Consider the following 22,664-nt stretch of genomic DNA (forward strand, 5'->3'; position numbering starts at 1 on the left):
CTTGAGTATCAATCAATTTGGTTGACGGCTTGTTAATCAACAAAGGGAAATAAATTACTGTGTTTTTAGACTATTTGATTCATACAAATATTTGATATATATTGAGGTCAATTATCTCCCCTTACCAGACAGCTGCAACACTAATTTTAATTCCCCTTTTTAATCCATCATTTCATCTCTGAAAACTGTCAATAAAATATTTGGGTACTGCCGTATTTTTGTCTTGGATGCCTTTTAAAATCTGCGACTGTGACAAGCTTCTATCAACTACACCTGTCACGCAATTCCGGCCCCAGGCGGTCACTTGAGCAAATAAACCCGCATTCTATATCTCTTTATACAAGATGATTGATCGAGGAAGCCAAAAAAATGTGAACAACTTTCGAGAGTGTTGTTAGGAACGGAAAATTTCACGTTTAGAGAGATGTATGTGGGCGAAATGTTGATGGGAAAATCGTAGCGTTTCTTTCTTCTGTCGTTTATCACTATGGAGAGTTGCTGAAATCAGCAAATATGGCTTTTGCATGGAACAAAACACTCATTAGTCTAGTCTAGTCATTGTTTATTAGCATTATCGCACAGTTTGTTATAAGGAGACTGCAACAGGAAAGGAGATTTTAAAGTCACATGCCGCGTGCTTTTTGACTTTTAAGTTCCCGTGTGTAACAACTTCGGCTTTTCCAGACTGTGGATGACGGAAGACTCTGCCCCCTCGTTTGAAAGGAAATATCAATAGCCCCATGAAATTTGTAAACTGAGCTATGTTTCCAGAAAACAAGACTGGAAAATGTTGTTCCCACTTTCCACCATCAAGAAATTTCACGCAGAAATAATATTTGTAACGTGACTACGTGACCTTTCTTGAGAAGTACAAAAATACTGTTTACCTTTCTTTTTCAAGGCAACACTTCTAGAAAGTTCTTCAACCTTCTGTTATTTTATGTGCCGGTTTTTTTAAATTGCAAATGGCATCTACATCTGCTATTATTTTCGCTGAATTCCATGGCCTTTCTTCGTGCACGTGAAGCGTTTTAAGACCTTTGTAAACTAGAGACGTTAGATGGACGAGTATGCAATGTGTTGAGGGGTCAAATATTTACGCGAAATCTGTGACCCTCAAAAAGATCATGTACTCTTACATGAAACGTCCAAAAAATGTCGCGTAAACACTGTAAGCGCACCTGGCGAATTCTTTCTACTTGCTTCAATCGAAAAAAGACAACTTATTTACTATTTGCATTAACGTAAGCTTATCAAATACAAGTTTTTATTTTCTCAGTTCGTGCAGAGATGCTCATTAGTTTGTTACTACAAAAACAGGAAAAAAAACTCGCGGAAAAGAAAGAACAACTCCGGTATTTCAAAATAGTTTATTCATTGGCCAATTCACGGACTGTTTTATAACAGCCCGAGGAAAATGCAAAATTGAAACAACCGGCGTATCGGTCAAATGAATTCCAATCGACAAGGAATTGTAGGTTCATTTTTCCAAGTAAATTTAAGAGGGGGTCTATGTTATGTGACAGCCGGAGTGTAAACGTCATGTAACTGTTTTAGAGTATAAAAACATACCAAATTTTCAAAAAAGTTTGGTTTTGAGCTAAATTTCAAAGCACAAATTTCCTTGTAACGAGGAAATGTGTAAACGTTGATTGCATTGTTCATTGGACGTGTGTCCAGATAATTGAAAAAAAAAAGGTTCTCTTCCTACGTGTAAACGAATGATGACGGGAAAAGCAATATTCAGATGTTAAGCAGGCTTCGTAGAGTTTTTTGACCGCGCGAGTTCTGGATGCGAACATAGCACGAGCTTTTAAAATGTCAAAATTTTTTTTTACCAATTGTTATCAAACTATCCTATGCACGTTTTTTAGCTGTTGGGGACAATATGCAGTAAACTGAGGCTCTTGTGTTGGACGTATTTTTTGTACAGACCTGGTGTTAGGTCTTTACAACTAATTGTATACTTCCATCAAGGTACTAGTTCGCAAATCTTAATAATTAACGATAATTATTATTATCAATAATGATAAGAAATAATAAAGCACTAGACCACACTTTATGAGTTTATTGACTTAATGACTCACGTGGGATGTTGGAGAAGGAAGAAAAGCTTGTAAATCGCGAGCTAAAGGTGGGTGACTTAAAAATTTCTCAAATGGGTTTACTGATGTAATACACGATAGGTTTTTGACCAATCAGGGCGCTCTTGGTACATTTAAACCTGTATCAAGCCCACGGGAAATGGCGGGGTGACCGCTTGATACAGGTTCCACAGATTACGGATATTACAAAAAACGATAAATAACCCCTCTTTATGTTGGCATCAAGGGGTGACCTCAACCTGAAGGAATAATACCTTTTTTTGTTAATTTTTTAATGCTTATAAGTTTTGCCGGCGCCGAAATACCAAAATGATCCACTGGATTTTGCTGGGTCAGATGAGGTGGTCTTTGACATGGTCAACAGAGGCCTATTGGTTGTAATGTTTAGCGAGTGCCTTAAAATGATCTCGTGTTATCATCCTGGCTATGCTTTTTTTTTAAGATTTAAACATCACAATAAATTTAGCAGCCAGTCGACTGAAATTCCGTAAAACTTTGGGCTCAAATGGTTGTACAAATGGAGCCCATGCTAGTAAAGTCCTTATTCAGGTCTCTTCTCGTCTTCGCACTCGCCACATACCGGAAGAAAATGAATTAAGAAGCTGAACTATTCTCTTATTTTTAAGGGCTCTTCTGTATAATTCGTTTGAGTATAGACGCATGGGTGCCGTCGTCATCAACGTCAGATTGCCGTGAGTTTGTTTTGTTATAAATAAAAGATGACGTCAAAATGTGATAAGAATAAATAAAATAAACATCAGTAATATCAGCAATAAAATAACATCAGTGACGAACTCGACTGCGCCTTGTTGTTACCCCTTTTCGTTTCTACAAACATTTTGACGTCATTTGCGAGTTCTTACGGAACAGACACGTGGGAACATTTATTTGTCAAGTAGACGGCGAGCAATCTATAATCTGCTTAGCAAGTTCTCACTCTGGCGTTTGAGGGAAGAAAGGAGAGGAATGGATACATGGAAAAGGGCTTTTATTCAGTACCCCACCTCACCTCCCCCAGTCTTCGTGAGTTTTCTAACATAATGCATGGATTGAAAGAGTTTACTGCACCAAAATATATCCCATAGCTCTGATGTCTCTGTCACCATTATCTGAGTAATGAAGTGCTGCGTTTCCACACGTATTGGAGTTATTAGGATGTCCTCCGGTACCAAACCCAATTCTGGAGTCACAAGAGCGACAATCGTGCTGGTCGTTAGATATATAACCAATTCTTGCTTTAGAATGATGACTTGAAGTACCCACAGCATTGAAGCCTTCCTTGTTACAGTTCAGTTGCAAAGAGCCCTCCGCACCAATCAACTTCTTCCACTCGTTACGACCCAGCGAAGAAGCGCGCCATATGCCATCAGCAACCAGTGAGAGCAGAGAGTTGGCCTCCTTGTCAATGACAATAAACCTGAGTTGTCCACTTATCTTCATACCGAGACAGATCTTGGAGAAAGGTGTGTTCCAATAGGTCGGTAACTTGGTCTCTTGTGAGTCAAACCCAGTCCTCCCGCCAACGATGTTGTATTGCTTTTTATCACTCCAGTAGTGAGAGTCATAGTGAAACGTTGTCTAAAAAGAATTAGGAGGATTTAATTTATCCTTAAACATAAATAACACGATGCATCACCAAAGGCAGGACCTCTTGAAATCAGTAATAAAGTTAGCGTAAAAGCCAACAATCTGTACACTATTTGCAAGCGGGTTAATTAGCAATTTGTCGCGTTTTTAGATATTAGGGTACTGTAGCACTCATGCCAAAGGAATTTCCGCAAGCAGAGGCCGCGAGAAGAATATGGGCGAGTTGTTAAGAGATTCTATCGTAGTTTCGACGCTACTGAAAATGTCTTGCTCGCGCTTCATCGCCGCAAGAAAACCCCGCTTAGAATATTCCGCCAAAAGAGGCCTACCTTGTTGCCGTCAGTCTTTATTACAGGCGTCCATCCTCCATCTCCGCATCCGAAATCCCCCATTTGACAGAGAACTGTGATTGGTTTAGAGTCAAGGTATAATGTAACCAGTTGACTGGCATTTGACCTGTTTGATATGAAAAGAAATCCATTCGTGATCGATTATATTAGTTTGCGGCAAAAAATGTTCTCTCGACGTCGAAACTATTCGATAATTTTGTCTTTTTTATGCTCGAAAAGATAATCATTTGGTATCACTTACTTGAAAAGGTGGTAAGCTTCTTTGCAGGACCCAATACCTAAATGTAAAGAATAAAAATCAAAAGTGAGGTGTTTAAGATATTTAGGCTCCATCACAGTTCAGTAGGGGACACAAAAGTAGAGTACATTATTGTGTCAAGCTATTAGCAAAATCTTTGAGCAAAAAGAGATGATAAATATTACTTTAAACTCTGTCGGCGACGACTGATTTCCCTTCCTTTCCCCCCGAAAGTCATGTGATCCTCTAAAATCCACCACCCCCCTCCCCCGTGGTTAATGATAATTGGTCCCTGCGAGGAAGTAAAAATAAAATTAAAGATCCAGTTCCCTACCTCAGACCTTTTGATTTCGTAGTCAGATGCTTAATCAACTTGAGCATCGAGAGATTCAACATTTTTATGCATTACATTAAATGTTTTTTAGTTATATATTTTCGCTAGCTATTTTAGAACATTTTCGAGCTGCAAGGTTAAGTAGAAAATTTATGGCAGTCACTTGAGAATTATAGTATTTAAAGCTGTTGGATGCATATCAGTCACAAAACCATACCAAACTATTCACCTTTTTCACAATATTCTCCTATGAAGCCTTTTGCACAGCGGCATCCGAATGAGCCATCTCTATAGTTAGTGACACAGGTAGCTTCGTGTTGACAAGGTGACGAAAAGCAAGGTGACTGTACAGAAACAAAGTAGGAAAATGGTGCATGTATTTTGAAATGCAGCTGTAAATCTCTAAATATGTGGTGACTAGAGGGTACATGAATCCACCAATCCGTGCTATTCCGTCAATCCGGTCCGGATTCATTATAGCACGAGAAACTGTATGTTTGCAAACTTTACATCATGCCATGGAAATACGGTTGTCACCACAATGAATACGACAACAGACCCACACCATTTGCAGTGGCTTTAATTAACCAGACTGCCTTCTCTCTACGATCTTGACAAAGCTGTCAAACTTTTGACACGTTTATTTGTCAAAATCAAGAAATGCTTCCTACCTCAATGGCAAAATGATGCGAACTTTCATTCCCTTTATACTCTGTGGAGTTTCTGAACTTATCAGATGACAACAATTCGCACCAAAGTTTTCCATGGGCTCCTTTGAAGGCGGCCAGGTTTACAGAAAAGCAGAACGGATTGCTGAGACATTCTAACGTGCAGTCAAACACATCAGACACTGCCACTGTTCCAACAAGCGGCACATTCAAGTGATAAAACTCGTGTTTAATGAATGTACGTCTCAGGAAGGTTCTTGTGGAGGAGGCGCGGTTGCCCTCGCGATACACGGGGTTTGATACTGTAATAGGAAAGAGGAACAGTTAATTAATAAAGGATATGATGGCACTACTCAAGGAGGGAGTGGTGGTGAAGGGACTAGCTGGTCAGAAGAGAGGATTAAGTGGCCTATAGAACAGTACTCCCCTCCCCCCGCTATACCATTCAAAGTAATTGATGTTTATTATATCTACGTTACTCTTATTAACATTCATTTGGCTAAATCCGCTATTTAGGGAGGTAAAAAACCATTTTGCTATGGTCAGTAGTAAATCAGCTTCATTAAATTGCAACATTAGAGGCATGCCATTAAAAAAAAAAACTTTTTAAGAATAATTTCAAGGCCAGTCAGTGTCAGCCTCCCTCCCTCTTGTGCCGTATTAGGATGTTGCAAATTACAGCAAAGAGATAACTGAGAACGGTAAAAAGGATTGAGATATTTTTTAGTAGTATTACGTAATCTATAACTGCGTGACTTGATGAAATGTTCTAGAAAGTACTATGTTAAGCATATCAGCATGACTAAGCAGTGTGGAGACTTCTAGAGGCTTATATTTTCAACAGCAATTACTCACGACAAAATTATTTTAAATTCCCCATGAATTTACTGATCTAATTGGAGACAAATTATGTCAGCTCCCTCGTGTTTATTTAGCAGCTATCCATTCCAAATACTCGAAAGGTTGGAGAAATCTTGCGTCACCGTTACTATGGTACCTATCTTAATTTTAGAACTCATAAATTTGGGAAGCAAAACAGATGTCATTTGGTCGATAACATCTTAGGCCCCTCGACTTCCACTAATTTCAACTGACAATTTTCCTCCAGTGTTGTAGCAAAACGCTCTTTGGTGCTCAGCCCCGGAGGCCCTCGATCAAGTTGGAAAAAATCAGGCGACATTTAGCAAGATAAAGAAGGATAACATGCGAAAAATTTAGTTTGGTGAAAAAAGTAAATCGCTTCGTTGAACACTTAAAATATCGCGGATAGATTTTTCGCAGCCATTTCAACGAGCCATTTCGATTTTAATTTATTAAATAGTTGTTCGAAACCTCTCAAACATAAAGTTGTATTGTCTTTTATTGTTTTTTTAGAGGGCACGGTAACGAATCTTGCAATCTGATTGGTTCTTTACCCGGTCAGTATTTTCCTATCTCTGCCCACGGGCCACGGTAACGCTTTCGTGAGTCGCCGAGTACATCCCAACTTTCGTTGTCATTTTTCATAAATATACCTCGTTTTCCGGCTGGGCAGTATTTTTAAGCAAACACGTCGGTCACTACCTCAAGCCGATAAATAACTTATGAATCCTCCCTTTTCTCTCTATCAAATCACTTTGGTTGACAGAAAAATATTGGTTTCAGAATGAATTTGTATAAACAATAGTGTCATTACGTTGGTTGACAAGCGGCCTAAAAACCGTCTGCAATTAATTTTAATCGTTCACAAAAAGTACCCAGAAAGTTGAAACGTGAGGTATTTGGTTACAGTTAAACTGAACGATGGAACTTTCATTCATTTAATATCTGAATTTTCTCGAGCAATTTGTTCATAGTAAAAAAAAAGCGAGCGAAGTTTTAATTTAAGTTCTACAACAAATATACGCTCCTGGTGAGTCTTTCCAATTCCGTTCAATTTGGACATTTGTACCTTAACTTGGACAACAGAAATTGAAGGAATTGAGAAAAGGCTGCATTAAATTCCCTTGTGTCTCGTTGGAGTGTGCCGTTCGAATTTAGTTTTTGTGAAGGAAAGATCAGAGTTAAACACGCCATTACAGCAAAAAAACGAGCAAACTCCCACAACTTCAAAATAAAAAATTGAATTTACTCACAATTACTTTCCTCGCCGTTTACTTAATGAACAGAGGTAAATCTTCGTACATGAATGAATGGTCGATGAGAGTAAATAATACTTTCCGTTAGATCATTAACTGATTTTTAAGAAAACATTGTCGTGACAGTCCTTGCCAAACTAGTTCTGTTGGTTTTCAAATGTTCCTACGATATTTTTCTTGCGCGCTCTCTAATTGACAGGTGTCAGATTGTGACAGATACTTATAAAAATAATGTTTCAAAGTTTGTTTGGAAGCCTTTTAAATCACCTCTATCTTTACGGAAATGAAAATGTTTCGCTGAGGCATCTCTCTTAAATTTGCATCACCTCTATTTTAACTTCCATTTACTCACTTAAAAATTGTTCAGTTTATGGAAGATCTTGCCGTATTTACGGCCATAAGTCATTCGGGTTCTTTCGGAAAGAATTTCGTCAAGTTTAAAAACAATAAATATGTTATTTACCGGCTAAGGGTCGGTCCGTATGGTGAAAAACTGTGACCTCGGTCTTGAAAATGCTGCCCTCGGCCTACGGCCTCGGGCAGTATTTTCAAGACCTCGGTCACAGTTTTTCACCATACGGACCTCCCAGCCGGCAAATAACATATATATCTTCGCAGTTATCAACATCTGCCGTGTCATTTACCATAAATATACGCGCATTCTACATGACTTTAATATATTTATTTACTAAGGGAACATTTCAAAATAAAATTTTGCAAATAAAGTAACAAACCTTAAAATGCTAAGCATTTCTAGCTCTTCGGTGCCGTAATGTTATCATTCGTTTCTGTTTCTCAGTATTAATTATCTTACTATAACATATTGCTTTTAAATTTTCTTTCGGAAAAAGGAAGAACGTCAATCAATTGTCTGATAGACAGTGGAATCGAATGTTTCTGCGAACCCAATTTTAGCAGTCTTTGATAAATTATTTTGAGGAAAACCATGACGAGATCGAAAGCCTGTAGACCTCCGCAGTTTTATCCAAGTTTAAAGGAGTGTAGCTGTCTGCATTTAGAATTTAAATTGAAGTTGAGTAAAGGTTTTTTTAATCTATACTTTAGCTAAGTCTTGAAAATCATTTCTCAATGTGAAGTGATGGAGTGTTATTTGCATTTAACCAGGTTGAAGTGCTAAACGTTAGAGGGCAACAGATTGACTTCAACTATGGGACTTCATAACAGCAGATAAACATGAAAGAACGTTGAGATTGTGCCATTTAGCAGCGTTCCAAGTTATCAGTTATAGAGCAAATTGTCGAAACAAGTTTCCGAAGAGCATTCAATGCCCATCACTAGCCAAGTGAAAATATGCCAAAAAAACAAAGACTTATAGAATTCAGCAAACATCAGACTTACATCCAGATTCTGAGTTGAATTACTATGAATAAATGAATTACACCAACATCAATGTTCTAACACTGAAAACAATAAGAGATACGATTCAAACGCATCTTACAAACCTTGTGAAAAGGCTGGATCTGGAATTAGAGCAGAGAGCTCAAATAGAAGGGGATAAAGAAGACCAAAAAACATGTTGAGAGGAGATCTCGTCGCTGATGTGAGATATTTAGCCTTGCCTCTGATGCAAATCGTAAGCAACTGAAATGTTGACTGCAACCAATAGAATTTGAGCGATTCCAGCTGCTCCCAATTTTCTGACGTACCAACTAGCATATTCTTTTGTTTTTGCAACAATGGATGTCTCAGTGCTATGATTGAGTTTTATGAGAGCAGAAAGGAATACGAGTGAAAAATCAGGTTTGAAGTTGTTTTAGTTATAAAATCATATGACCCAATTTCCGCTTTACCTTTCCCGTAACTCCAAAAAGGCGTCATTTTCTAAATAGTTTCTGATGAGCTGATTGCGCAATGAGCATTCACTTACATCTATATAAGCTTGCAATAACACCCGGTGGTTTGAGTTTGTTACTTAAGGGCAACCTGAGTCGTCCAGATAAACATGTCTTTGTTTTATAATTGGAATATATTCCCAATATTTCGTTTGAAAAACAGGCCTCACGTGAAATGCTTAGCTAAAGTTGAAAGCTTTGAAACCATGGATGCTGTACAATGAGCGAAATCACAGGCCTGAAGAAATTTTCATGTTACTAGTATTGCAATCGTGGAAAACGTTGTATTAATTAAAATCGTTTATTTCCTATCCTTCTTTCTCTTAATCGCATATTTTCCTAGAAAATTGATAATACTGCGAGTTAGATCTCTTAGGCGGCCATTAGGAGTACGAGGAAAGAGTTACTAATAATAAAGGAAGTGTAACTTGATAAGTTTTCCCGGGGACAAGTTTGCGACCGCAGTGTCAACGGAAAAAAATTCGAGTACATCAAGACCAGTTTTGTTGTTAGGGAAGTTGCTATTTAAAGAAAAACTTGCCAACGAAAATTCAATTGACAGTACAGATGACTTGGTATGAAGGAAAATCAGAAGGTTTTTGTGAAATTCTGCGCTGTGACAAAAGAAACAGAAATGCCACAAGTGCGTTAAGAACAAGTGTATTAGGTGTTATAAAGCTATACATAACATTAAATATTAATACCAAAAAAACCTTTCAAAGAAAGTCTTTTGATATTAATTTTTAATAGATTGTGATAATGGGTTCCTATTTACGTATGAACTCAATAATTTACTGGGAGAACTTCGAAATAAACGTACCGTGTCCGTGATTATACAATATGATTAACACTTTAAACTTTTTGACCATCTGTTGCATTTCCACAACCCAAAAATTAGGATAGTTAATGAACGTGGGTGCGTTTCGTGATTCATGAGCCCAAGTGATGTCTTTTAATTAAAATGTCTTGAAGAACTTGACGAGTAGAGTTGACACAGAAACATTTTCACGATAAACAAATTCAGCCCAAATACAAGCTTTTCGACATATAAAACTACCTATCATTTGCCATCCGGCCTGAAATAGTCCCAAAATTACCTAGAAATCTTCTTTCGAAGCCAACAGAATCGGTTTTACATTCATCCGTGGCTTGTAAATAAACAGATCGACATCTAGAATTTGCATTGAAAATTATTTTTGGCGTTTCTGCAAGACTTGCGGGAGCAGTCAATTAGTTTATCATCGAACTGTACGCTTGCTTCAATCGAAAAAAACCAACTTATTTACTATTTGCATCAACGTAAGCTTATCAAATACAAATTTTTATTTTCTCAGTTCGTGCAGAGATGCTCACTAGTTTGTTACTAAAAAAACGGGAAAAAACTCGCTCATTATGTGAGGTCACATGGACCTCGACAGAAAAATTAGGCTCACATCAATGGTTTGATACCGTAAGTATCAGTTAAGTTACATTGTTACACTTTGACCTCAGCAATGAAAAATGTGCGTTTCTTCACGCTTGCTACTGAAAAAGCACCTAATTTCGTTCCTTGGTCTAAAGGAGATGTCCAGTAAATCCCCATGTCTAAGTAGCTGTAACGACTGTTTGGCAATAAAGTCTGTGTGCGTAAATTGCATGGTAAGGGGCCTCACCTCGCACATACCCTCTTTAAGAGCTTGTGACACCTGTCTCGCAGAGGGCTTAAAGTGCAACGGATTCCTTGTTATGGCAGTTGTAACTGGTTGCGAGGAATGTAATAAGAAGGCCTTGTTAGCACTGAATTCCAGTGCAAAGAGTGAGACCTTGCCTGCAGAACTGTCTGCCAGATGATGTTCACCTTGGGAAGAGTCTTAAGTGCAGCTGGACCAACTGGTTCATTGACGTTGAAGGCGCAAGAAGTAACCTCGTACACACCCTGCGTGATTCTGGAAGCCTTGATATTCACAGAAAACTTAGGAAATGCCTTACCCTCGCTTGTGTGCGAAACAAAGATCGCATGGCAGTCGAACCAATCGTGTGCCTTACCAGACCAACAGTCTTAAATGTTTTAGAAGAAGTCGCATTTGTGGTTCACACGGTGGTGCCAGAAAAATATCGTTTCTGAAAATCAAATCCAGGTGGATTGGCCTCTTTATGCAAAAGACCAATCGCCCTTAAACGTGGAACCCAAGGCAAAATTGCTTGGATGTAGCAATATTCTTGCAAACCTTCAGAATAATCGGACAAATGTCATTGCATTGAGAGATTTATGTATTTTGCCTATTTTGAGGCGATTTCTATGATGAAAACTAAGAGAAACCTGAGGGGGGGGGGGGGGTCAATCATGTACCAAAATATGATACTCATAATTTGAATTAGAAATCTTGATTTTAGTTGTATTGTCTAACTGTAGCGTTTCTAATATGGTGTCTCAGCGCCCTCTTTTTATTAATTCCTATTCAAATATTATTTTGCCTATTATTTATTTGTTTTTCATTTATTTTATAGCTCTTGTTATCAAATTATCATATGCGCTTTTTCTAGCTGTTGTGGAGAAATCACAGTATTATACGGTTCTTGTGTTGGACTTACTTTTTGTGCAGACCTGGTGTTCGGTATACTTAAAGTCTTTACAACTGATTTTATACTTGCATTAGGGGCTAGTTCGCAAATCTTGATAACTAATAATGATTTATAACAATTATTAGTAGTAACAACGATTAGTAATAATTAAGCAATAGAACACACTTTCTATCAGTTTACCAGCCTAATAACTCACGTGGGATGTTGGAAGAGGAAGAGAAGTTTGTAAATCACGAGCTGTAGGTAGCAATCTATAGTCTGCTAAATTCTCAATCTGGCGTTTGAGGGGAGAAGGGGGAGGGGAATGATAAAAGAAAAAGGGCTTTATTCAGTACCCCACCTCCCCTTCCCAATTCATAGTGCGTTTTCTAAGGTCATACGTGGATTGAAAGAGTTTACTGCACCAAAATATATCCCATAGCCTTAATGTATCTGTCACCATTATCTGGGGAATGAGATGCTGCGTTTCCACACGTAAGGGAGTTATCAGGATATCCTCCGGTACCAAACCCAATTCTGGAGTCACAAGAGCCACAATCGTTTTCCTGGTTAGCAATATAACCAATTCTTGCTTTAGAACGATAACTTGCAGTACCTACAGCATTGAAGCCCTCCTTGTTACAGTACAGTTGCAAAGAGCCCTGCGCACCAATCAACTTCTTCCACTCGTTACGACCCAGTGAAGTAGCGCGGTATGTCCCATCAGCAATCAGTGAAGACAGAGAGTTGGCCTGCTTGTTAATGACAATAAATCTGAGCTGTCCACTTATCTTCATACCGAGACAGATCTTGGAGAAAGGTGTGTTCCAATAGGTCGGTAACTTAGTCTCTTGTGAGTCAAACCCAGTCCTCCCGCCAACGATGTTGTATTGGTTTTTATCACTCCAGTAGTGTGAGTCATAGTGAAACGTTGCCTAAAAAGAATTAAGAGGATTTAATTTATCCTTAAATGCAAATAACACCATGCATCATCCAAGGCAGGACCCTCATGAATCAGTAACACAGTTCGCGTAGAAGCTATCAATCTATACCCTACTTGCAGGCTGGTTAATTAGGAATTTGTCACGTTTTGAGGTATCAAGGTATTGTAGCAGTTATGCCAGAAGAATTTGGGCACGCGGGGCCGCGAAACGAATATGGGCGAGTTGCCAAGAGATTCTATAGTAGTTTTGATGCTTCCTAACGCTTCATCAACCGCAAGAAAACTTCGCCAAGAATATTCCACCATATGAGGCTTACCTGGTTGCCGTCAGTCTTCATAGCAAGCGTCCATCCTCCATATCCGCATCCAAAATTTCCCATCTGACAGAGAACTGTGATTGGCTTAGAGTCAAGGTATAATGTAACCAGTTGACTGGCGTTTGACCTGTTTGATATGAAAAGAAATCCATTCGTGATCATATTAATAAAGGGGTAAATTTCTAAAAAAAACTGTGACGGCAAAACTGACCAATCAGTGTACACAAACCGGACTAAGTACATTCGACTGACAACAACCTTTCACTTGACTCTGATGATAACTTCCGCTCAGGTTGTCGAAACGTCAGTCACCACTACCGACAACAGTCCTTCTCAGGACTACACTCACCCGGACGATCAAACTACACTATTACAAGCTAATTTATTATTATCGACTGAGTTGATAACGCAAATTGGCCATCGTACAGAGTTTCATAGCTGACATTTCGAGCGTTAGCCCTTCGTCAGAGCAATTGACGAAGGGCTAACGCTCGAGACGTCAGCTTTTAAACTCTTTACGATGGCTAATTTACGTTATCAACTTAGTTGATGATAATGGATTACCCCGTGATCATATTAGTTTGTGGCGAAAAATCTTCCCTCGACATCAAAACTATTCGACAACTTTGTCTCTTTTTCATGCTCGAAAAGATAATCATTTGGTATCACTTACTTGAAAATGTTATAAGCTTCTTTGCAGGACTCAATGCCTGAATGTAAAGAAAAAAAGAAAAGCCGGGTGTTTAAGATATTTAGGCTCTATCACAGTTAAGTCGGAGACACAAAAGTAGAGTCGTTGTACACATCAAGCTATAAGCAAAATCTTTGAGCAATAAGAGATGATAAACATTACTTAGGCACCAGTTACATTTACTCCCGAGGGAGGGGGGGGGGGGGGTCAGAGGCTCTTCAATATCCTTATGATCCCCACTAATTGGTGTTTTTAAAATTGACAGTCAGTTTGTACAGTCCCCCCCCTCCCCTTTAACCTCTGTCGGCGACGACTGATTCCCCTCCCCCGTGGTTAACGATAGTTGATGCTTGAGAAAAAGTAAAAATAAAATTAGATGTTCAGTTTTTCTCACCTCAGACCTTTCTATTTTACAGTCAAAAGCTTAATCAACTTGAGCATCGAGAGATTCAACATCTTTATGCATTGCATTAAATGTTTTTTAGTTATATATTTTCGCTATCTATTTTAGAAGATTTTCGAGCTGCGAGGTTTGGTAGTAAAATTTTTGGCAGTCACTTGAGAATTATAGTATTTAATGTTATTGGATGTATATCAGTCACAAAACCATGCCAAACTATTCACCTTTTTCACAATATTCTCCTATGAAGCCTTCTGCACAGCGGCATCCGAATAAGCCATCTCTGTAGTTTGTGACACAGGTCGCTTCGTGTTGACAAGGTGACGAAGAGCAAGGTGACTGTAGAGAGACAAAGTAGGAAAATAGTTCATTTTGAATGGCAACTGTAAGTTTTTAAGTGAGTGGTGAATAGCGGGTACATGAATCCGCCAATCCGCGCTATTCCGTCAATCCGGTTCGGATTCGTTTTAGTAGAAATTTTTGATGGTATAGACATACCTCATATGATGGTATCTAGGTTTTTTTTTCATTTCCATCTACAGTTGTAAGATTTTGGCTGAGTTTTCTGCCTTTGCTGGCATTTGAGAAAGTGGCTTTATGAGATTAAAAATATATTGCTAAGGCGTTGGGGTCTATAAGTCTGGGTTTTATAAGTCTGTCGATAAAACATTTTAAAACACAAATTGACTAAAGGCTGACCAAATATTGACGATTTAAACAACGATTCTCTTCTTTAAATAAACAGAATCTGGTATCTTGACTAAAATTTTCAACCGAGTCACATGTATTTTCTTAGTCTGCCGACGTGCTTGGGAAACAATGGTGGTAAGTAAGTAAGATAGTGCACAGCACGAAAAAGTGTTTGCATGCTTTACAACATGCCATAGAAATACGGTTGTCACCACAATGAATACGACAACAGACCAACACCATTTGCAGTGGCTTTAACCTGACTGCCTTCTCTCTACGATCTTGACAAAGCTGTCAAACTTTTAACACGTTTACTTGTCAAAATTAAGAGTGTTTCCTACCTCAATGGAAAAATGATGCGAACTTTTATTTCCTTTATACTCTGTGGAGTTTCTGAACTTATCAGATGACAACAATTCGCACCAAAGCTTTCCATGGGCTCCTTTGAAGGCGGCCAGGTTTACAGAGACACAAAACGGATTGCTGAGACATTCTAACGTGCAGTCAAACGCATCAGACACTGCCACTGTTCCAACAAGCGGGACATTCAAGTGATGAAACTCGTGTTTAATGAATGTACGTCTAAGGAAGGTTCTCGGGGAAGAGGCGCTGTTGCCCTCGCGATACACAGGTTTTGATTCTGCAACTGGAAAGAAGAACAGTTTGTAATAAAAGGATATCATGGCAAGACTCACAGGAGGGAGTGGCGAGGAAGCGACCTCTTGTGAAATTCGCTGTTTAGGGAGATGAAAAACCATTTTGCTATGGTCAGTAGTTAAACAGATTCACTAAATTGAAACGTTTGAAGCATACCATAGAAAAAACTTTTTTAAAGAATGGTTTCAAGGCCGATTAGTATCAGCCTCCCTCCTTCTCATCTCTCTCCCTTCTCTCTTGGCTCTTTTCAATAATTCCGGGGTGACCCCTACCTCTCTGCGACTAAAAAACAAATTATACTCTTGCCGTATAAGGGTATTGTAGAGTACAGCGAAGAGGTAACTGAGAATGATGGAAAGCATTGTAAAATCCAGGGATATTTAGAAGTATCGAGAGCTAATTTGAAACTGATCCATGCATTTTTTCTCTCGCTTTGTTTTCGGGACGATGCTCAGTTCTATGCCAGAATTGTTGTGATGGTTATCAGCTGATTAACCATTTACAAGTTGTCTTGGACGTTGTTATACTGTCCTTTTTCCACAATGTAATCATTTATAATCTCTTTGCATATTTTTAAACCCACACAAATGAGAATGTTGGATCACGGCACCGTATTCAGCGATCACCCTGTATTTAGCGGCCGGTTGTCTAAGTCTCGAAATTGTTAATTTTTAGCTCTATCAAGCGGTCACCTCTATTGAGCAGTCACCTTCTAGTGAGTCTAAATGGCTTTGTTATCATCTTCCACCTGTATTGAGCGGTTACTTAAAGCAGAATTACTCGAACAAAGCGAAGAATTAACTTTCAAGTAAAATTTGATCCATATTTTCCTTTCGAATCAACATTTTGAGCATTCACGGAAAGATATATGACGTTTGATTAGAAGCCTAAATGTGCTTTTAGATCATACGAAACCAAGGTAAACAGTCGTTAATAAAGAATTTTAAGATCTCCATGAATCTTCTGATCTAATTGGAGGCAAAGTTTGTCAGCTCCCTCGTGTTTATTCAGCAGCTATCCATTCCAAATACCTGAGAGGTTAGAGAAATCTTCCGACACTGTTACTAGGGTACCTGTCTTAATTTTAGAACTCATAAATTTTACCAATTGGAAGCAAAACAGATATTATCTTGTCAATAGCTTGTAGCTGTCTTAACATTTTGGCTTCCGCCAAATTTAATTAACAATTTTCCTTCACCATTGTAGGTCGCCAAATTTGTTCGGTGCTCAGCTCATGAGGACCTCGGTCAAGTTGGGTAAAATCAGGCGACATTTCGCAAGATAAAGAGAGAAGGATAACATGTGAAAAATTCATTTCGGTAGTGAAAGAAAATCGTTTCGTAGAATACTTAAAATGATCATTTTGTAGATGGATTTTTCGCAGCTATTTCAACAAGCCATTTCGATTTCAATTTATTCATTAGTTGTTCGAAACCTCTCAAACATAAATTTGTATTGTCTAACCTTCTCAGTTATCAATATCTGCCGTGTCATTTACCATAAATATACGCGCATTTTGAGTGACTTAAATATATTTATTCACTGAGGTAACATTTCAAAATAAATTATGCAAATAAAGCTCTTCGATGCTGTGATGTTGTCACTCATTTCTCTTCCTCAGGATTAATTACCTAACTATAACATATTGCTTTCAAACTTTCCTTCGGAAAAGGAAGAACATCAATCAATGATCTGATAGGCATAGGAATCGAATGTTTCTGCGAACCCAATTTTAGAAGTCTTTGATAAACTATTTTGAGTAAAAGCATGGTAGGGCCGAAAGCCTGTAGTAAACATCCGCAATTTCACCCAAGTTTAAAGGAGTGAAGCTGTTTTTTCGGCAACATTTAGAATTTAATTTGAAGTTGAATAAAGGATTTTTCAATCAATAACCCAACTGAAGTGTTAAATGGATGTTAGAAGGTAACAGATCGACTTTAACTATGCAACTTTCAAGAATTAAATTTCACTACAGCGGATGATATGAAAGGATGTTAATTAAACATTCAGATTGTTAAATTCAATAGCATCCCAGGATATCAGGTGTAAAGAAAATTGGTGAAACAAGTTTCTAAAGAGCATTCAACTCCCATCACCACTAGTCAAGAGAAAATATAACAAAAGAACGAAAACTGATGCAAGTCAGGGAACATCGAAGTCAATGTAAATCAATGAATATTACCAACATCAACGTTCTCACTCTGAAAACAGTTAGAGATACAATACAAACACATCTAACAAGCCTTTTGAAAAGGCAGGATCTGGAGTTAGAGCAGAGAGCTCAAATAGAAGGGGATAAAGAAGACCAAAAAACATGTTGAGAGGAGATCTCGTCGCTGATGTGAGATATTTAGCCTTGCCTCTGATGCAACTGACTTGTGGGCAACTGAAATGTTGACTACAACCAATAAAATTTGAGTGATCTCAGCTGCTCCCAATTTGCTGACGTACAAAGCAGCCCTTTCCTTTGGTTTTGCAACAGAACATGCCACAGTGCCATGGTTGAGTTTTACAAGGGCGGAGGGGAAAACGAGTCAAAAATTGAGTTTCAATTCGTTGATCCCATGACCCAGTTTCCGCTTTACTCTTCCCTTAATTCCAAAAAGGGAACATTTTCTAGATAGTATCTGATGAACTGATCGTGCAATGAGCATTTACTTACATGATAATAATAATAATAATAATAATAATAATAATAAAGGAAGTGTTACCTGTCGTGATAAGTTTTCCCGTTGACAAGTTTGCGACTGCAGTGTTAATGGAAAAAAAAAATTTCGAGTTCATTTATGTCAGTTTCTGACGAAGGGAAGTTGCTATTTAAGGAAAAACTTGCCAACGAAAACTCAATTGATAATACAGATGACTTGGCAAAAGAAACAGAAATCCCGCACGTGGGTTATGAACAATTATTAAATGTTGGAAACCTATACATATCATTAAAGATTTATGACAAAAAAAAAACCTTTTAAAGAGAGTCTTCTGTTATAAATTTTTGATAAGTTGTTAAAATGGGTTCCCATTTACGTGTTAACTCAATAATTTAGATAGAGAACTTCGAAATAAACGTACCAATGTATAATTAATTCTCAATAAAGTTTGCTTTTTAGCTACATTTCAGAGCACAAATTTCCTTGTAACGAGGAAATGTTTAAACTTTGATGGCATTAGTCATTGGACGTTTGTCCATGTAATTTAGAAAAATATGATAGTCTTCTTAGGTGTAAACGAACAATAACCGGAAAAACATTCAGATATTAAAAAGGCTCCGTAGGGTTTTTGACCGCGCAAGATCTGGGTGCGAACATAGCGCATAGTTTTTGAGTGTCTTGCACGTCAACTCTCTGATTATTTTAGATCAAGTTGCCACCGTTCCTGTCTCCTTATAGAAGGGGTTACAGCTGTGAGGCGGTACTTCTAAGTTTGATTGAGGACTGGAGGATTGCTCATGACAACAACTGTTTGGTTGGCGCAGTTTCTATGGATTTGAGTAAAGCTTTTGATATGATATCGCACGACCTCCTCTTTGCCAAGCTGGCTGCCTTTGGCATTTCTCCACCTGACCTGGCCCTCTTACACAGTTACCTTAGAGACAGGTCCCAGCGCGTGAGGATAGAAGATGTTACTTCAGATGTTATTGTTATCTCCAAGGGTGTACCCCAGGGATCGGTTTTAGGGCCCTCTCTTTTGTCCAACAATGCTGATGATAACCAAATTTTTTTAGTGATCACGATCCTGAGATGGTAAATTCCGTAATCAATGGCGATCGCGCTGTCGCGAGTCGTAGGTTTGATGATAGTAAGCTAGTGCTCAATCCCGAGAAATGTAAGAGTATTGTTTTTCCAAAAAGCTATCCTAGTGATCTTTCCTTTAGTATTCATAATATGCAGGTTCCAATCGTAGACCATTTAGATCTTTTAAGTGCAACTGTCGATAACTCGCTAAATTTTAGAAAACAGATTGCCAAGATTACTAAGAAAGTTGGAAAGCAGTTGGATGTTTTGAGCGGGCTAAAGAGCATGCTTTCAATTTCCTTGAAAATGTGCCTCTACAACTCGAACGTAACGTCTTACTTCACTTACTGTTCTGCTATTTGGCTCAATTGTAATGAGTCTGACAATCAGAAGCTGGAAAGGCTTAATGCGAGAGCTCTAAGTTGTGTCTACAAAAAACGGGTGCCCCATTATGGTAATGATGACTGCTGTTTAACTTTGTCTAATCGTCGACTACAGGACATTGCTAGCTGTAAACGACATGTTACCGGAATAAATAGGCAGACTTGTTTGTCGTACAAAATGATGTGAAAACCTAAAGAGGCACCAACAAGCTCGTCGTCGCAAGTAAGAATACTATAACCCTTGGCTTAAAATCTACATCTTTTATTTGTGCCAAAGTGTAGAATTCCTTACCGGATGAAGCACGCTCAACGACAATTCTTAAGGAATTTAGGAATGCTGTAAGAGAGCTACATTTCCAATGTACGGTCTATTAGGATCTTTTCACTGTTATAGTTTTCAAGAGTTAAGATTGTTTACTAACTTAAAGTAGTTAGAAAGTTAGTCATTAGTCATTTTTCAATTTTTCGTCAGTATATTTTACTTTTTCGGCATATTAGCATATGGCATATGCATACGGCATATTATTTAAAGTTACTTAAGTCACTTACTTACAGTGAACATTCAATTCTAAGATTGCTCAACTATACTGTAACTCTTTCAATTGCAAAAATTTTACATAATTTTAATTTGAATTCGAAATCTTAATTCTAGTTGTATTGTCTTACTGTGGCATTTCTAATATGGTGTCTCGACGCCCTTCTGTTTTACTAATTCTTATTCAAACATTATTTTGCCTGTTACTTATTTGTTTTTCATTTATTTTATACCTATTGTTATCAAATTATCATATACACTTTTTCTACCTATGTACTACTAGGGGCCTAATCAGCCTCATTAACCCGAGTTGAAATAAAGTTACTTAAGTCACTTGCTTACAGTGAACATTCAATTCCCAGATTACTTCACTATACTACAGCTCTTTTAATTGCAAATATTTTTACTTAGTTATAATTTGAATTAGAAATCTTAATTCTAGTGGTATTGTCTAATTGTGGCGTTCCTAATATGTGCCTCGGCGCCCTCTTTTTTTATTAGTTCTTATTCAAATATTATTTGGCTTATTATTTACTTTTTTTCATTTATTTTATGGCTATTATCAAATTATCATATGCACTTTTTCTAGCTGTTGTGGAGAAATTTCGGTATACTGTAGGTTTCTTGTGTCAGACATATTTTTTGTGCAGACCTGGTGTTTGGTATACTAAAAGTCTGATTTTATACTTGCATTGAGGGCTAGTTCGCAAATCTTGATAACTAATAATGATTAATTACAATTATTAGTAGTAACAACGATTAGTAATAATTAAACAATAGAACACACTTTCTATCAGTTTACCGGCTAAATTACTCACGTAGGATGCTGGAGGAGGAAGAGAAGTTTGTAAATCACGAGCCGAAGGTAGCAATCTATAGTGTGCTTAGCAAGTTCTTACTCTGGCGTTTGAGGAGAGAAGGGGGAGGGGGTGGATAGATGACAAAGGGCTCTTTTCAGTACCCCACTTCCCCTTTCCTATTCTAAGTGAGCTTTCTAACGAAAGAAATGGATTGAAAGAGTTTACTGCACCAAAATATATCCCATAGCTTTGATGTTTCTGTCACCATTATCTGGGGAATGAGATGCTACGTTTCCACACGCATTGGAACCTCCTCTAGTACCAAACCCAATTCTGGAGTCACAAGTACCACAATCGTTTTCCTGGTTAGCTACATAACCAATTCTTGCAATACCTACAGCATTAAAGCCCTCCTTGTTACAGTTTAGTTGCAAAGAGCCCTGCGCACCAATCAACTTCTTCCACTCGTTACGACCCAGTGAAGTAGCGCGGTATGTCCCATCAGCAATCAGTGAGTGCAGAGAGTTGGCTTGCTTGTTAAAGACAATAAACCCGAGCTGTCCACTTATCTTCATACCGAGACAGATCTTGGAGAAAGGTGTGTTCCAATAGGTCGGTAAATTGGTCTCTTGTGAGTCAAACCCAGTCCTCCCGCCGGGGATGTTGTATTGGTTTTTATCACTCCAGTAGTGAGAGTCATAGTCAAACGTTGCCTAAAAAGAATTAAGAGGATTTAATTTATCCTTAAACATAAATAACACGATGCATAACCAAGGGCAGGACCATCATGAAATCAATAATACAGCTATCAAACTCTACCCTACTTGCAGGCGGGTTAATAAGCAATTTGTCGCGCTTTTAGATATTAGGGTATTGTGGCACTTATGTCAGAAGAATTTCCGCAAAAAGGGGCCGCGAGAAGAATATGGGTGATTCTCTCTTAGTTTCGATGCTTCTGAAAATGTCTTCCTCGCGCTCCATCACCCGCAAGAAAACCCCGCTAAGAATATTCCGCCAAATGAGGCTTACCTTATTGCCGTCAGTCTTCATTACAGGGGTCCATCCTCCATCACTGCAGCCAAAATCCCCCATCTGACAGAGAACTGTGATTGGTTTAGAGTCAAGGTCTAATGTAACCAGTTGACTAGCGTTTGACCTGTTTGATATGAAAAGAAATCCATTTGTGATCACATTTGTTTGTGGTCAGAAATCTTCTCTCGACGTCGAAACTATTCAATAATTTTGTTTCTTTTTTATGCTCGAAAAGAGAATCATTCGGTATCTCTTACTTGAAAAGGTTGAAAGCTTCTTTGCAGGACCCAATAACTAAGTATAAAGAAAGAAAAAGTCAGGTGTTTAAGACATTTAGGCTCCATCACAGTCCAGCAGGGGACACAAAAGTAGAGTCGTTGTACATTCTTGTATCAAGCCATTAGCAAAATCTTTGAGCAATGAGAGATGATAAACATTACTTTGGTACCAGTTATAATTTACTGCCGAGGGAGGGGGGGTCAGAGGATTTTGGTTGTGTCACGATAAAATTTACCTGATACTCCCCCCCCCCCCCTCAGTCAAGGCTCTGTAATATCCTTATGGTCCCCACTCATTAGCAGTTTTAAAATTAGCAGTCAATTTCTACAGTCTCCCCCCCTTTTAATCCCTGTCGGCGACGACTGATTCCCCCTCCTTTCCCCCTGAAAATCATGTGATCCTTTAAAGCCCTC

The 22,664-nt window shown here is 38.3% G+C and overlaps 3 protein-coding genes across 3 annotated transcripts; all 3 read right to left on the reverse strand.

The window, feature by feature from the left end:
- Nucleotides 1-2,053: 2,053 nt before the first annotated feature.
- On the reverse strand, nucleotides 2,054-9,555 carry LOC149044385 (uncharacterized). The gene is made up of 6 exons (XM_089210728.1): nucleotides 8,863-9,555; nucleotides 5,286-5,584; nucleotides 4,844-4,958; nucleotides 4,284-4,320; nucleotides 4,022-4,148; nucleotides 2,054-3,683 (listed from the first exon to the last, which is right to left on the reverse strand). The coding sequence occupies exons 1-6, from the start codon at nucleotides 9,074-9,076 to the stop codon at nucleotides 3,165-3,167; spliced, it is 1,311 nt and encodes a 436-aa protein (XP_089066854.1). The 5' UTR covers nucleotides 9,077-9,555; the 3' UTR covers nucleotides 2,054-3,164.
- Nucleotides 9,556-11,600: 2,045 nt separating this feature from the next.
- Nucleotides 11,601-13,131, reverse strand: LOC149044386 (putative skeletal organic matrix protein 5). The gene is made up of 2 exons (XM_089210729.1): nucleotides 13,054-13,131; nucleotides 11,601-12,728 (listed from the first exon to the last, which is right to left on the reverse strand). Exons 1-2 carry the CDS (start codon nucleotides 13,114-13,116, stop codon nucleotides 12,210-12,212), a joined length of 582 nt encoding a protein of 193 aa, XP_089066855.1. The 5' UTR covers nucleotides 13,117-13,131; the 3' UTR covers nucleotides 11,601-12,209.
- Nucleotides 13,132-19,846: 6,715 nt separating this feature from the next.
- LOC149044387 (putative skeletal organic matrix protein 5) lies at nucleotides 19,847-22,032 on the reverse strand. Its single transcript, XM_089210731.1, has 2 exons — nucleotides 21,970-22,032; nucleotides 19,847-21,653 (listed from the first exon to the last, which is right to left on the reverse strand). The coding sequence occupies exons 1-2, from the start codon at nucleotides 22,030-22,032 to the stop codon at nucleotides 21,162-21,164; spliced, it is 555 nt and encodes a 184-aa protein (XP_089066857.1). The 3' UTR covers nucleotides 19,847-21,161.
- Nucleotides 22,033-22,664: the final 632 nt, after the last annotated feature.

This window comes from Pocillopora damicornis, chromosome 6 (genome assembly GCF_964200805.1).
Source record: "Pocillopora damicornis chromosome 6, jaPocDami1.2, whole genome shotgun sequence".
NCBI classification, from domain to species: domain Eukaryota; kingdom Metazoa; phylum Cnidaria; class Anthozoa; order Scleractinia; family Pocilloporidae; genus Pocillopora; species Pocillopora damicornis.